We start from the raw sequence: 14,192 nt of genomic DNA on the forward strand, positions 1-14,192 counted from the left end.
GGCTGTGAATGCACCAGGAATGAGCCTACACTTTCTGTCATTTCCCCAAGGTGTCTGCAGCATTGTGACGTATTTGTAGGCATATCATTGGAAGATTGACCATAAGAGACTACATTTACCAGGTGTCCGCTTGGTGTCCTCCATCTCCAGCTGCGTGCACTTTTCCATTTGGTTCAGAGGAGAAAGGCAACTGCCACGAATGATTTATCATCGAATAGATATGTGAAAAACACCTTGAGGATTGATTCTAAACAACGTTTGCCATGTTTCTGTCAATATTATGGAGTTAATTTGGAAAAAAGTTTGGCGTTGTAATGACTGAATTTTCTGTTTTTTTTCTTAGCCAAACGTGATGAACAAAACGGAGCGATTTCTCCTGCACAAATAATCTTTTTAGAAAAAATGAACATTTGCTATCTAACTGAGAGTCTCCTCATTGAAAACATCCGAAGTTCTTCAAAGGTAAATTATTTTATTTGAATGCTTTTCTTGTTTTTGTGAAAATGTTGCCTGCTGAACGCTAGGCTTAATGCTATGCTAGCTATCAATACTCTTACACAAATGCTTGTGTAGCTATGGTTGAAAAGCATATTTTGAAAATCTGAGATGACAGTGTTGTTAACAAAAGGCTAAGCTTGTGAGCCAATATATTTATTTCATTTCATTTGCGATTTTCATGAATAGTTAACGTTGCGTTATGCTAATGAGCTTGAGGCTATGATTACGCTCCCGGATACGGGATTGCTCGACACTAGAAGTTAACACTATCAACGTTTCCCTGTACTGTGGCAATTGTGATCAAATCAATGCAAAATTAGCCACTTTCAATGCAACATACCGAAACAAAACCAACTATGCAAAATATTTTACAGTAGGCAGAAGACGTCGAAGTAGGATATTGCTGCAGCACGACTTAGCCCGTACTCTGCAGAGACCGGTGCAGCATAACCAATCAGAGCTGCATAGGTCTATATGCAAATAGACCATTGCCATATATGGATCTATGCCATTTACTTTGAACTGAATTGTGTTTACAGGATGAGCGGTCGTGATCAGATGTGCATGTTTCGAGATCAAAGCGAGAGCTGCATATAGCCACGTGTGCACATTTTGTTCATATCCTTTGCTAGTTAGTGAGTTATTAGCCTCATTATAGATAATTTGTAGTCAGCAATAGGGGCGTGATTGCTTCCTACAAGAGCACAAAACGTACATTTCTGGACATCTTTGAAAAGCGAGTCAGGTAAAAGCCTTTTTTTGTCTTAAAGGGGCATTGTATTTTGAGAGAGGCTTGAATAAACTAAGTAGCATAATTTGTCAGAGTCTCTAATAAATGGTATGGGAATAATAATGCATTTTATTTTGTAAAGTGGTTTCTTGCATCAAACACAACAACAATTTCAGTCACCACCTTGTCTGAAGGACAAGTGGATAAACAGGTTAATGTCAAGCCCTGCATGTGTTTTTCAAAAGTTTAAAGGAATGTAGGCCGACATTGAACACCACACATTGGTTGCTACTGTAGGCTGATTGACAGAATAGCTATTTCTATGTTAAAATGTTATGGGATGGATTTTCTCCATTGTTTGTGATGGTAGGCCACTCTGACAGACCTACATTATGATCAAATAGCTACAGTAGCCTACTTGGCCACTTAAAACAAACTTAATGCAGGTACAGACTCAGAGCTGACAGTAAACGCGTGCTGGAAGTCACACAGAATATTTACAAAATTCCAGTTTGCGCTAAACCAGACCTGACATTTGCTAAGTGCCCAATTTTTGGGGGAGGGAACATTGCTCATACCTGTTCAATGTTCGAGCCAGGTATTTGGTTCCGTTTCTGTTGGCGAGGGAGGGATACTTTTTCTGTAGGAAGGCATATTCATCACGGATAGCGTCGGCCACTGTCTTCTTATTGTTGATGTCCAACTGACTCCTGAAGAAAGTCGTGAAGGATAGGACTGTTTGAGTTATTTTACTACCTTTACTATCAGCTCCTCATTCAGTCAGCCTATTGAGTCCACTGGTCCCACTCACACAGAACTACCCTATGCCTTGACCTCTTTATCCTCTCCCTCTCCAGATGAAATACAGTGACTAGTGATGACCAGCCACCCGACAAGCTGCCCGCTCGACACCATCCCTGCCTCCCTTCTCCAGACCATCTTTCCCATTCCTCATCCCTGACCACCGGTTTTCACTGGCAACTCCTCCTCAAGAAACCAACACTCGACCCGACGTAATTTAAAAAATAAATAATACAGACCGGTATCCCATCTTTTCTTTCCAAAAAAACTTAAGCATGCCATCTCTCCAACTCCCTCGCATAACGATCTTCTTGACCCTAACCACTCAGGCTTCAAGACGGGTCACTCAACCGTGACTGTTCTTCTCCGTGTCATGGAGACACTCTGCACTGCCAAAGCTGACTCTCTCGCCTCTGTTCTCCTCCTCCTAAAATCTATTCACTGCCTTTGAGAGTGAACCATCAGATCCTCCTCTCCACCCTCTCAGTGTGCAAATAACTTTGCCGTGAGCATGGACAACACCATGTGGTTCTCTGCAAAGATCAAAGCAGTGACTCTTTCCTGCAAGTTTATCCTCTACAACATCCATAGACTACTACCCTACCTCACACAGGAAGTGGTGCAGGTCCTAACCCAGGCACTTGTCATCTCCCATCTGGACTACTGCAACATGCTGTTGGCTCGGCTCTCCGCTAGTGCCAATCAGACCCCTGCAACTTATCCAGAACTTTGAGGACAAATGTACTTACTATGACTGAGGTTAATATGTGGTTGTACCACATAGAAATCTTAAGATGAATGCACTAACTCAGTCGCTCTGGATAAGAGAGCCTGCTAAATGACTCAAAAGTAAATGTACATAGTACAGTAAAAGAAAAATCCTAACAGAACTTAAGGAATGCTGGCCCCTTTCCCATTTTGATCCTAAGTGACTGTTGGCTTCTAACACCGTTACATACTGGATTTTCCATAGGGCTGAACCCTTGCTATATGCAACATGCTAGAGACGGAAGATGATTGTGTCATGGTGCAGACCTGTTGACCACGCCAATGAGGCCAAGCTTAACAGGGATGACCCGGCCCATCAGAACGTCCATGGCATCGGTCCCAGCGTCCATCAGGTCCAGTTTGGTCACCACCGCTAACGTCCTCCTGCCTACACAGTGGCACAAACCCCAGAACCCATAGTCAAAAAAAGCATATCAGAGTAGAGATGTTAATCTAGGATCAGGTCCCCCCCCCCCTGTCCATAAACTCTTATTCATTATGATCTGAAAGGCAGATCATAGGTCGTCTACCTTACTCCGAGATGCTTTATGAATATGGGACCAGATCCACAGCCATGATAACTAAACCTTTCCACAGTTACCAAATAGGGAAAGGAGGGAAAGGAGTTTAGCCTATTACTAGAGGCTATAGTTTTCCTGGTCAAGTGAGATAATCAGGAAAAACCCCTGGGCCTACATCCAGGTAATCAAGAGTTTTTGTGAGGCGATGTACACCATGGCGTATCTGATATAAGGATTAGAGGAAACATTAGGTGAAAGACCATTAAGGTTAACAGAGAGAGCAAGAGCGGTGTAGAGAGATGCAGAGACCGGCAGAGCGAGTGACAGACACAACAAGAAGAAGCATAGACAAACAAAAAAAAAGAGAAAGAGACCCGAGTGAAGAAGAGAAAGAGATTGAGGTGTTTACCGTCTGGGTCGACCTCGCGGGCAACTTTGAGAGCCTCTGAGGTGGCCATGTCTGTGTTGGCCGCAGTCACAGCCAGGATGATAGAGTTGGGGTTAGAGATGTGCTTCACGATCAAGTCTTTGATCTGCAGCTCGATGTCTTTGGGCTGGTCTCCCACTGGGACCTGTGTAGAACATGCACACACACAATTAATTCCTGCCCATATCATAGTTCAAACCATACTTGGAGTTCTATCTCCCTCAATAAACTTGGAAAGAGAGGTGTTTCAGTGCATGAAAGATAGGATCCCAGGCACTGAGATCACCTAAGACTTGCGTTAGCTCTCAGCGCTAATGCCTAGGCGTTAGCGCAGACAGCTAAATAAGTATTGTGGTGGATTCAAACCAACTCGATCACACTTGAGCAACTCAATTAGCTTTTATATTTGAAATAAAAAACACCTTGCTTTGCGTGTACCTTTGTGATACCTGGCAGATCCACTAGTGTGAGGTTGACTACATGAGGGGAGAAGATCTTCAGGTGAATGGGTTCATCAGTGATTCCCTGGAAGAAAACAAAGAAATGTCAGTTCAGTAGTTGGCAATGATAACGTCTGTTTGACATTGCTTCGGACTACCTTTGCATCAAATCATTTTTTATTGTTGACATACCTTGTTATTGCCAGAAACTCTTTCTGTTTCAGCTTCGATCTCGAGCCTGATTTCATCGAAGTCTGTGTAGATCTAAAAACAACAAATACATGTTTATGGGTACTGCGCAGTATAACAAATTATTAAATGATGGTTTATATAGCTGCATATGACAAATGTAAATGTGATTTACTATGATCTGGACCCAACAGCAAAAGACCACTACAGAAATCTAAATACAAACAAATATAATCATAAAGAAAGAAGAAAACATCCTCCATCACCCACCGCATCAACGCCATTTACAGTATAGCACATCACAAGGGTTTCTCTGTTCACGCATGGAGGACCTAAAGCACCAGAGCAAATTACTGTCTGCACACATCTCGACCGCATGTTACGGCCTATTCCCTCATCTCGACCGCATGTTACGGCCTATTCCCTCATCTCGACCGCATGTTACGGCCTATTCCCTCATCTCGACCGCATGTTACGGCCTATTCCCTCATCTCGACCGCATGTTACGGCCTATTCCCTCATCTCGACCGCATGTTACGGCCTATTCCCTCATCTCGACCGCATGTTACGGCCTATTCCCTCATCTCGACCGCATGTTACGGCCTATTCCCTCATCTCGACCGCATGTTACGGCCTATTCCCTCATCTCGACCGCATGTTACGGCCTATTCCCTCATCTCGACCGCATGTTACGCCCTATTCCCTCATCTCGACCGCATGTTACGCCCTATTCCATCATCTCGACCGCATGTTACACCCTATTCCCTCATCTCGACCGCATGTTACTCCCTATTCCCTCATCTCGACCGCATACTACGCCCTATTCCCTCATCTCGACCGCATACTACGCCCTATTCCCTCATCTCGACCGCATATTACGCCCTATTCCCTCATCTCGACCGTATATTACACCCTATTCCTTCATCTCGACCGCATGTTACTCCCTATTCCCTCATCTCGACCGCATACTACGCCCTATTCCCTCATCTCGACCGCATACTACGCCCTATTCCCTCATCTCGACCGCATATTACGCCCTATTCCCTCATCTCGACCGTATATTACACCCTATTCCCTCATCTCGACCGTATATTACACCCTATTCCCTCATCTCTACTTTATGCTCTGGGCCATTCCCTCTAGAAGACAGTACTACTGTACATCCTCCTGTGTCTTCTTTGCCTAGCGACTGTGAAAGGGTGTGTGCCTGAGGTGATTAAAATAAGATTTCCTGTCAAACTCTCCAGACAAAGCTACAAAACCCATATAGGTTTTCCAGTGATCTTCAGTCAGTAAATCAATACAATGCTTTGCATGTATGCATGCCTATATCAGGTTAATCAAGTATTTAAGCTGCATGTCTATTTGTAGCAGTGAAAGGGCAGGGAACTCCACTGAGGTGAACAGATAGTTAGAGGTGCTTTGCTTTGTCAGCAACCTGCAGGCTTTGAACCAACACAGAAACTAGCTCTGAGGAATGGTTACGGAGACATACCTTGCTTTTGGTGTGTAGAAACTTGCCCCATTCCTCTCCATCGACGCCTATGGGAACATAAACAAGACAGTGTCATTCCCATTTCCCAGCCTGTCTGGCAGATGTCATTTGGAGTAGTACTTTAATGACCAGTGTTGTGATTATAGAGCAGGTCCCAATTCACTCCCTCCCCCTTTACCTTGGCCCTAACCCATGTTTGCATATCTGAAGGGTCTGGATAGACATAAAAAGTGCAGTGGTGGAGCATCCACCAGATCAAGTATGTCTTACAGATCTGTAAAGAAAGGTTAGGGCCAGGGGAAGGGGAGTGAATTGGGACCGGCTGATACGGTCATTGGGTCAGGTTGAGTTGTTCAGCTGGGATGGGAATACATCCTGCAGGCCAATAACCCAGAGGTATAGGGCCAGAGATTTGAACAAACAATACAGTGAGAAATGTTGTTTGTCAATAAAAAATATGCCTGTGAGACAAGCCAAAGCATGGTTGGTGCGTTATGGGGAGCACAGGCATACGCTACTACCTAGCACCATTGATAAACAACAAAAGTTATTCTTTCAACTAATAAATCAATGTATTAGTTGGATTATTTAAACAAATAATTACCTACCAAACTAAGAAAACAAAATCAGCTGTTTGAGGACAGCTGATTTTCTTTGATTTGCCCTTAAAAAAGGTCATACTTACCATGATTTCTGACAAAGTTGACACCGATCATGCACTCCGGAATAGTTTTTATTTTATACAGGATGTCCTTATTACAGACAATCAAGTGTTTTGTCTGAAACACGAGACTGACCTTGTTGGGCTTGATTCGCTGAATCAAGTTAAGCCAAAGTTTGGCAGCTTAATCAAGACAACAAAAACAATAGGCAGGATGGAAGGGGGGGCAATATGAAAGGGATAGGCCTAGAGTAAGAAGCTGATGATCGAACACAGAGACAAAAGGAAAGGAGAAACAATGAAAAGGAGACCTTTGTAATAGCGCCCGTTTTTCCAGGCATTGGGGTCTGTGGTTCAGGAGAGATCAGATGACAGGTGAAAATGGTTAGCCATTAGCCTAGCTGCTGCACCATGGCCATCTGCAGCAATGCAGTACTTTTTGGCATGATCCATCCGGTGTGTGACTACTCCCAACAGCAGGGCACAGGCTTGGTTTTGTGTTTAAATGTCTTGGGATGACATTGGCGATTGAGTAACATGACATTGCACGCTGTTGTGACTTTATGGCTCAGTAATAATATTCAGGAGCCTCTAGATATAACATGAGTAGAATCTAAGGGAAAGCCTATTTATTTGTTTATAACTTGCCATATTTAATGCAGTATATTAGCTAGCTATTATGGATACTAGCTGGATAGTAGCTACTACTCAGACGGAATGCTGCAGACTTGAATATATGCCCAGTTATCAACACACAGTGACAAAAAACAGCAGAGAGTCACAGAAGGACAACGTCTGACCTAGAGAGATTTCAACAGTCATCTAATGGCTGTAGACATGAGGGAGACAGGACGGGGAAGAGGGGTCTACAACAACATGTGCCCTGCAAAGACACCGTGCAGCACAGCTCCCTGGGACTGCCATGCAGATGAAATGTCAGCCCAGAGAGAGAAACACAAGGTTGAACTTCACTCAACTTTTAGAGTTTTCCCTGTTAAAACGTTTCCCTTTGCAGTGGCGAATCAATGCAATATCAGCCACTTTCAATGCAACATACCGAAACAAAATGAACTATACACGACTTAGTACGCAAAACCAACTATGCAAGAGATTTTGTTGTAAACAGAACACATCGGAGTAGGATTCTATTGCATCGACACGCACAACTCAGCCCATACTCTACACAGAGCGGTGCGGCATAACCAGTTAGAGCTGCAGTAGGTCTATATGTAAATTGACCATTGCCATATATGGATCTGTGCTATTTACTTTGAACAGGACTGTGTTTACAGCATGAGCAGTCATGAGCAGATGTGTTTGTATTGAGAACAAAGCAAGAGCTGTATGTAGCTATTTTGTTCATATCCTTTGCAATTTAATGAATTATTAGCCCAGTTATAGATCATTTGTAGTCAACAATACAAGAGCACAAAACGTACATTTATGGACATCTTTGAAAAGTGAATCTGGTAAAGAGCTTTTTTGTTGTTGTCTTAAATGGGCAGTGTTGTATTTTGAGACATACTTGAATAAGCTACATAGCCAATAGGAAGAGGGTAGAAAAATGTGTCTGATTCTCTATAATAATGGGATGGGAATAATAATACCATAATTTCCGGACTATATGCCGCTACTTTTTCCCACGCTTTGAACCTCGCGGCTTATACAATGACGCGGCTAATTTATGGATTTATCCCGCTTTCACAAGATTCATGCCGCCAAAAAACTGAGCACTGTCACGTGACATAAATCGAGCTCGCTCAAACTTCCCATCATTCTGATTACGGTAGTCATTTTGTCACCCTCATCATGGCAAAGCCACGGAGAAATGCATATGATGCAGCTTTCAAGTTGAAGGCAATCGATCTGGCTGTTGGAAAAAGAAAGAGAGCTGCTGACAGCGTGGAGCATTGTCAAATAAATCCACTATCATCAACGGGTTTCGAAATGCTGGACTGCTGCGTGTTGAAGAGGGCAGCATGAGCTCAGCGGGGAATTTGCCTCTGGATGAAAGTGACGAGAGCGACAATGAAAACGATCCAACATCGGATGAAGCAATTCTGAGGCTAGTCAACTCAGACACAGAAGGAGATGACTTCAGTGGTTTCAGTGCACAGGAGGAGGAAGATAGTGACCAATGACTTTCTTGGTAGGCTACTGTTTACTGCTATTTATTTTTATTTTTGTTACAAGCCATGTTTCGTTAAAGCCTATTTATTTTTGTTACAAGCCGTGTTTCGTTTAAAGGCTGTGTTAAAGTTCATTTGTTTCAATGTACCGGTAGGCACCTGCGGCTTATAGACACGTGCGGCTTATTTATGTACAAAATACATATATATATATATTTTTTAATTCAGTGGGTGCGGTTTATATTCAGGTGCGCTTAATAGTCCAGAAATTACGGTACATTTTATTTTGTTAAGTGGTTTCTTGCATCAAACACCACAACATTTTCAGTCACGTGGATAAACAGGTAATGTTAAGCCCTGCATGTATTTTTCAAAAGTGTAATGGAGTCTAGGCCTACATTGAACACCACACATTGGTTGCTACTGTAGGCTGATTGATAGAACAGCTATTTCTATGTTCAAATGTTATGGGATGGATTTTCTCCATTGCCTACATTATGAGGCGGGTTAGAGCGTTGGACTAGTAACCGGAAGGTTGCAAGTTCAAATCCCCGAGCTGACAAGGTACAAATCTGTCGTTCTGCCCCTGAACAGACAGTTAACCCACTGTTCCTAGGCCGTCATTGAAAATAAGAATTTGTTCTTAATTGACTTGCCTAGTTAAATAAAGGTAAAATTAAAATAATCAAATGCCTACTTGGACACTGTTAAAACTAACTTAAAGTGGGTACAGCCTCAGTGTTCACAGTAAACGCAAGCTGGAAGTTGCAAAGACTTTTCCTAACGTTCAAGTTTACACTCAGCAGAGGTACAGAGGCATCTTTTTCAAAAACCTTGGTTGGAGGATTCCCTTGCAGAATTAGAAGGGAATAACCTAAGCAGAGGAGGGTTCCTCCAACCAGGGTTTCTGTAAACCAGGGAACTTTGGGGAAATTCACAGAATTTTGCAACCCTAAAGCAGTGATAGTGTTGTGTTCACAGTACCATTCTCCTCGCTGGTCTTCCTGCGGTCCTCTGGGTCCACGTGGACCAGCTGGAGGATGAGGGGCCGACGGGTGACAACACCAGTACCACGGGGCAGAAGGTCTCTGCCCACCAGAGCCTCTAGCACCGAACTCTTCCCACTGCTCTGGAGACAGAAACACATAGCATGCTCACCTACAGAGTGAAAGTAGAAGTGAGCTAGTAGTCAACAACATCGCTTACAAAACTAAAAGTTCAAATGACTCATCACAAGTCCATGACTCATCACAAGTAAAATCGTTCCACAACATTTGAACCTACCTGATCTCACCTCAGCTGCGCCTAGATGCAGTTGACCTAATTTAGCTTGGGCTCGATTCATGTGTGGCAATTATAGAACTGACAGGGTCAAGGATTTTTCTAAAGATCCCCTCTGTGTGAATCTGTCCTTTTGAACAGCACTAATGAATACCGAGACAAGAGAAGACACACACTTGGAGCATCCAAGGGTTGCCTTCTTGTCGCCATGGCACCTTCAGTTCAGATGGTTGCCAAAGGGCTGAGACAGTGACCAAGAAGGTGACAGACCAGTGAAGGTGTCAGCGAGGATGCCATGCTACTGTAAACATATTAGGTAACGCCTAGGCCAACAAGAGCTGTGTGTAGAGAGAAGAGTACAGGTGTAGCCTATATGATGATAATAATTCATTGGATTTATATAGAGCTTTTCTACCAACTGAGGAACTCAAAGCACTTTACACAGTAGGGGGAACCTTGTCTCATCCACCACCAATGTGTGGCACCCACCTGGGTGATGCAGGGCGACCACCTTTGTGCCAGAATGCTCACCACACAAGCTATTAGATGGAGAGATGAGGAGTGATATGCCAATTAGGAATAAGAGAGATGATTAGGTGGCCATGACACCGGGGTTAACATCCCTACTCTTACGATATGTGCAATGTGATTTTGAAATTATCACAGAGTCAGGACACCCGTTTAACATCAAATCCGAGAGACGGCACCCTACGCAGTGCAACGTCCCCTTCACTGCCTTGGGGCATTGGGATCTCTATCCTTAGACCAGATGGAAGAGTGCCCCCTAGTCAGGGTTTCCGTTAAGAGAATTTGGCACCAGACAACATGATGGGCAACATTTAAAATGGCCTGACATCCATTTGCATTGGGTGTGTAACACATTAGGGCATCCACCCAAGGTGCTCAAAAATCACATTTAGATTATTGTAATTCATTTTAACAGAACAGAAATATGCCTGTAACGTTGTAATAAAATAAATTAGAACAATATTCTTATACCAACATGACAGGTTTGAAAAAAACAAACATTGCCCATTGTGTCTTAATCCCTGGTATAAATCATAAATGAATATATAATTTAAGAAAAGACATTTAGCCTAGAAGAACAAGACCCCTACACAGTAATACAACTTCAAAATATATTAGTATAATATAATTTGCTAACAACCTGTCCTATAGGAAATTTGTATGAAATGTTTTATTTATAAATAACAGCTGTTTTCAAATACAATCTTGAACTCTCTAATTTAAAATGTAGCATAGGCATGAGCATTTTAATTAGTTGTAATAACTAAACATGGCCGCCCCACTCCCGCTGCAATTCAGCAGTGGAAAGAGGACACGAGGCAGCCACAAAATTAAGAAATTATAAAACTGATGTTGGACAATAAAATTCAATCTGTAAATAAACTACATTTGTTAAGGCTGGTTCATTGAGAAAAAGCTTATTTTACAACGCTCCTGTGAAACGAGGCCCGCGCCATGCATTCATGAAAGCACTTGTTTCCAAAACTCAAATTAAGGAGGCTGTAATTTGCCTCTGATTTACTTGCGTTTGGGGCAGACCTTGGCCTGCTCAAAATGAGACGCTGCTGTTGGGAAGTCAAAACTGTCCAACTACTTGGAGCAGCTTGCGCTGTGCTCCTTGGAGCCTCATTACTTTGTCCTCAAGAAGGTACAATCTTGAGGCAATCTTTCCTCTGTTGGAAGGCATACTGGACACGGGGTACACTTAGCTGAAGTCCCTTACATGCTGACCAGACCGCTCGTCCTCCTGCGCATGTTGATTTTGTCCACCCACATGTAATCAGGACACGCAGGTTGAAATATCAAAACGAACTCTGAAAGGACCTATATTAATTTGGGGACAGGTGGTAAAAGCATTAAACATTGGAAGATGAATCACCCACGTGGGTATATGCTCTTAAAAACCAATGTGATGGGAGAGGCGGGACCTGCAGCGCATCACCAATAGAACCAAGTCCTATTTTAGCATCTGGCTACCCACACGCCTATCTATAGGCGCGAACAGTGTTGGTGCAATGATTGAATAACATGTGTACATTTATTTTTAGGCGGTGTGGTCAGCATGGTACATTCAATCATTGCACCCACATTGCTCGTGTGTCTGTTAAGCCAGTTGGTAAAATAGAACTTGGTTTTATTTGTGGGCAAATCGCCTCATTGGTTTTTAGCTGCATATACCCACGTGCCATCTCCTCATTGTTTTTTTGGGGAGCATATACCACATGGGTGAATGGAAGCTGAACTGAGGTCCACACTCCAGTCCAGTTGGTGGTGGTAATGCACCAGTTGGTTGCCAACTGAAATATATGAATGATAATTCAAGCAATAAGAAAGGGGAGGGATGTCTTGGAAGAATTCATTAATGTTTTCATTCATCAAAACCACTGAAGTCTTCAAAGGCTCGGAGGGGGATACCAGTGTAAACAACTCAGTAAATGTGCAGTACGTACATGTAGACATGTGATGCCATGACATTTCAATGGCACCTTCTGCTGAGCACAGCTGTTTTAACATTACACAGGGCTAACGTTAGCCGGGTTCCACTGCCTGTCAAATTCGCTATAACCAACTAGTTAGCAGGTCATGATTCATAGCCACTAGCCAAGCTAACTATCTAGCTGCCTAACTAAGTTGCTACAGCTAAGGTAACTATAGTAACGTTAGCTAACTTTTCCTCCAAAACACAGTACAGATAAATGTTCATGTACTATGAAATATCTCGAAGTGGAACTGCGTGATACAGACAACAGTATTGTAGCTAACCTTAAGGGAATAAAACGAGGTGACGGGATGCTAGTTTGCTGGCCAGCGATTCTTACCTGCGTTCCAACAACAGCAATCTGCGGTAGCTGGATAATGTCTGCGCCAACTGTATTAAACACATCTTGTAATTTATTTATGACAGGGATAAGGGCCTCCATGGCTCTGAAAATGTAGTACCTGTCAAATAAACGACCTAACTAGCCTGCTAAACACAGGCACAAAGTCACCCAACGTCCCTCACACACTGCCACCTTTTACCCGGGCCAGAAAACTGCGCACAAAATAATTCAGCCTTGCATTATGGGATTTTGAGTTTAAAAAAAACATTTGTTTTATTTAACTTTAATTTAACTTGGCAGGTCAGTTAATTAAGAACAAATTCTCATTTACAATGACGGCCTACCAAAAGGCAAAAGGCCTCCTGCGAGGACGGGAGCTGGGATAAAATATATATACATATTAAAATAGGACAGAACACACATCACGACAAGAGATACAACACTACGTAAAGAGAGACCTAAGACGATAACATGGCATGGTAGTAACACAACAACATGTTAGCAGCACAAAACATGGTACAAACATTATTGGGTACAGACTACAGCACAAGGGGCTGAAGGTAGAGGCAACAATACATCGCGCAAATCAGCCACAACTTTCAGTAAGTGTCCATGATTGAGTCTTTGAATTAAGAGATTGAGAAAACAACTGTCCAGTTTGAGTGTTTGTTGCAGCTCGTTCCAGTTGCAGCGAACTAGGGATGTATGTGCTTTCGGGACCTTTAACAGAATGTGACTGGCAGAACGGGTTTTGTATATGGAGGATAAAGGCTGCAGTAGATATCTCAGATTGGGGGGAGTGAGGCCTAAGAGGGTTTTATAAATAAGCATCAACCAATGGGTCTTGCGACGGGTATACAGAGATGCCCAGTATACAGAGGAGTGCTGATGGCCGAATGGTAAAGAACATCTAGCCGCTCGAGAGCACCCTTACCTGCCGATAGATAAATTATGTTTCAGTAATCTAGCATGGGTAGGATGGTCAACTGAATCAGGGTTCGTTTGGTAGTTGGGATGAAAGAGGCGCTATTACGATAGAGGAAACCAAGTCTAGATTTAACTTTTGCCTGCAGCTTTGATATGTCCTTGACATATGGAAAATATTAAAGGAACAGTTCACAAATGTTGAAAATATCAATGCAACAATTTCAAAGATTTTACCGGTTCAGTCAATTGAAATACATTAATTCGGCCCTAATCTATGGATTTCACATGACTGGGTGGTATACTGTATTTTATGATATAACAGTATTGATGCAGGGACCGGTTTGAGTTTTTACTTCAAGGCATTTGAATGTTTGGTTTGTTAAATGTGATCATCTCTCTCCATGCCACTGTCCTAGCCCCGCCCCCTGTCACTCAAGGAGCGCATTTGTTGTTCTTCGATCACGTGACACCTGCAT

The 14,192-nt window shown here is 42.9% G+C and overlaps 2 protein-coding genes across 4 annotated transcripts in view; one reads left to right on the forward strand and one right to left on the reverse strand.

The window, feature by feature from the left end:
- The window catches only part of LOC135524083 (dynamin-1-like protein), a 31,207-nt gene extending 18,211 nt beyond the window's left edge, over positions 1–12,996 (reverse strand). For both annotated transcript variants that reach the window (XM_064951271.1, XM_064951270.1), the window contains exons 1-8: positions 12,787–12,996; positions 9,644–9,788; positions 5,870–5,916; positions 4,378–4,449; positions 4,184–4,270; positions 3,728–3,890; positions 3,065–3,185; positions 1,807–1,938 (exon numbers count right to left, since the gene is read on the reverse strand). In XM_064951271.1, the coding sequence (XP_064807343.1) occupies positions 1,807–1,938; positions 3,065–3,185; positions 3,728–3,890; positions 4,184–4,270; positions 4,378–4,449; positions 5,870–5,916; positions 9,644–9,788; positions 12,787–12,888 (869 nt within the window). In that variant the 5' untranslated portion in view covers positions 12,889–12,996. The remainder of the gene's footprint in view (positions 1–1,806; positions 1,939–3,064; positions 3,186–3,727; positions 3,891–4,183; positions 4,271–4,377; positions 4,450–5,869; positions 5,917–9,643; positions 9,789–12,786) is intronic.
- A 240-nt stretch (positions 12,997–13,236) lies between these two features.
- Positions 13,237–14,192, forward strand: part of LOC135525225 (calcium-independent phospholipase A2-gamma-like) — a 55,028-nt gene continuing 54,072 nt past the window's right edge. For both annotated transcript variants that reach the window (XM_064952950.1, XM_064952951.1), the window contains exon 1: positions 13,237–13,391. The gene's annotated coding sequence lies outside the window, so the exon portion shown is untranslated. The remainder of the gene's footprint in view (positions 13,392–14,192) is intronic.

The sequence above is a fragment of the Oncorhynchus masou genome, chromosome 31 (genome assembly GCF_036934945.1).
Source record: "Oncorhynchus masou masou isolate Uvic2021 chromosome 31, UVic_Omas_1.1, whole genome shotgun sequence".
NCBI lineage: Eukaryota > Metazoa > Chordata > Actinopteri > Salmoniformes > Salmonidae > Oncorhynchus > Oncorhynchus masou.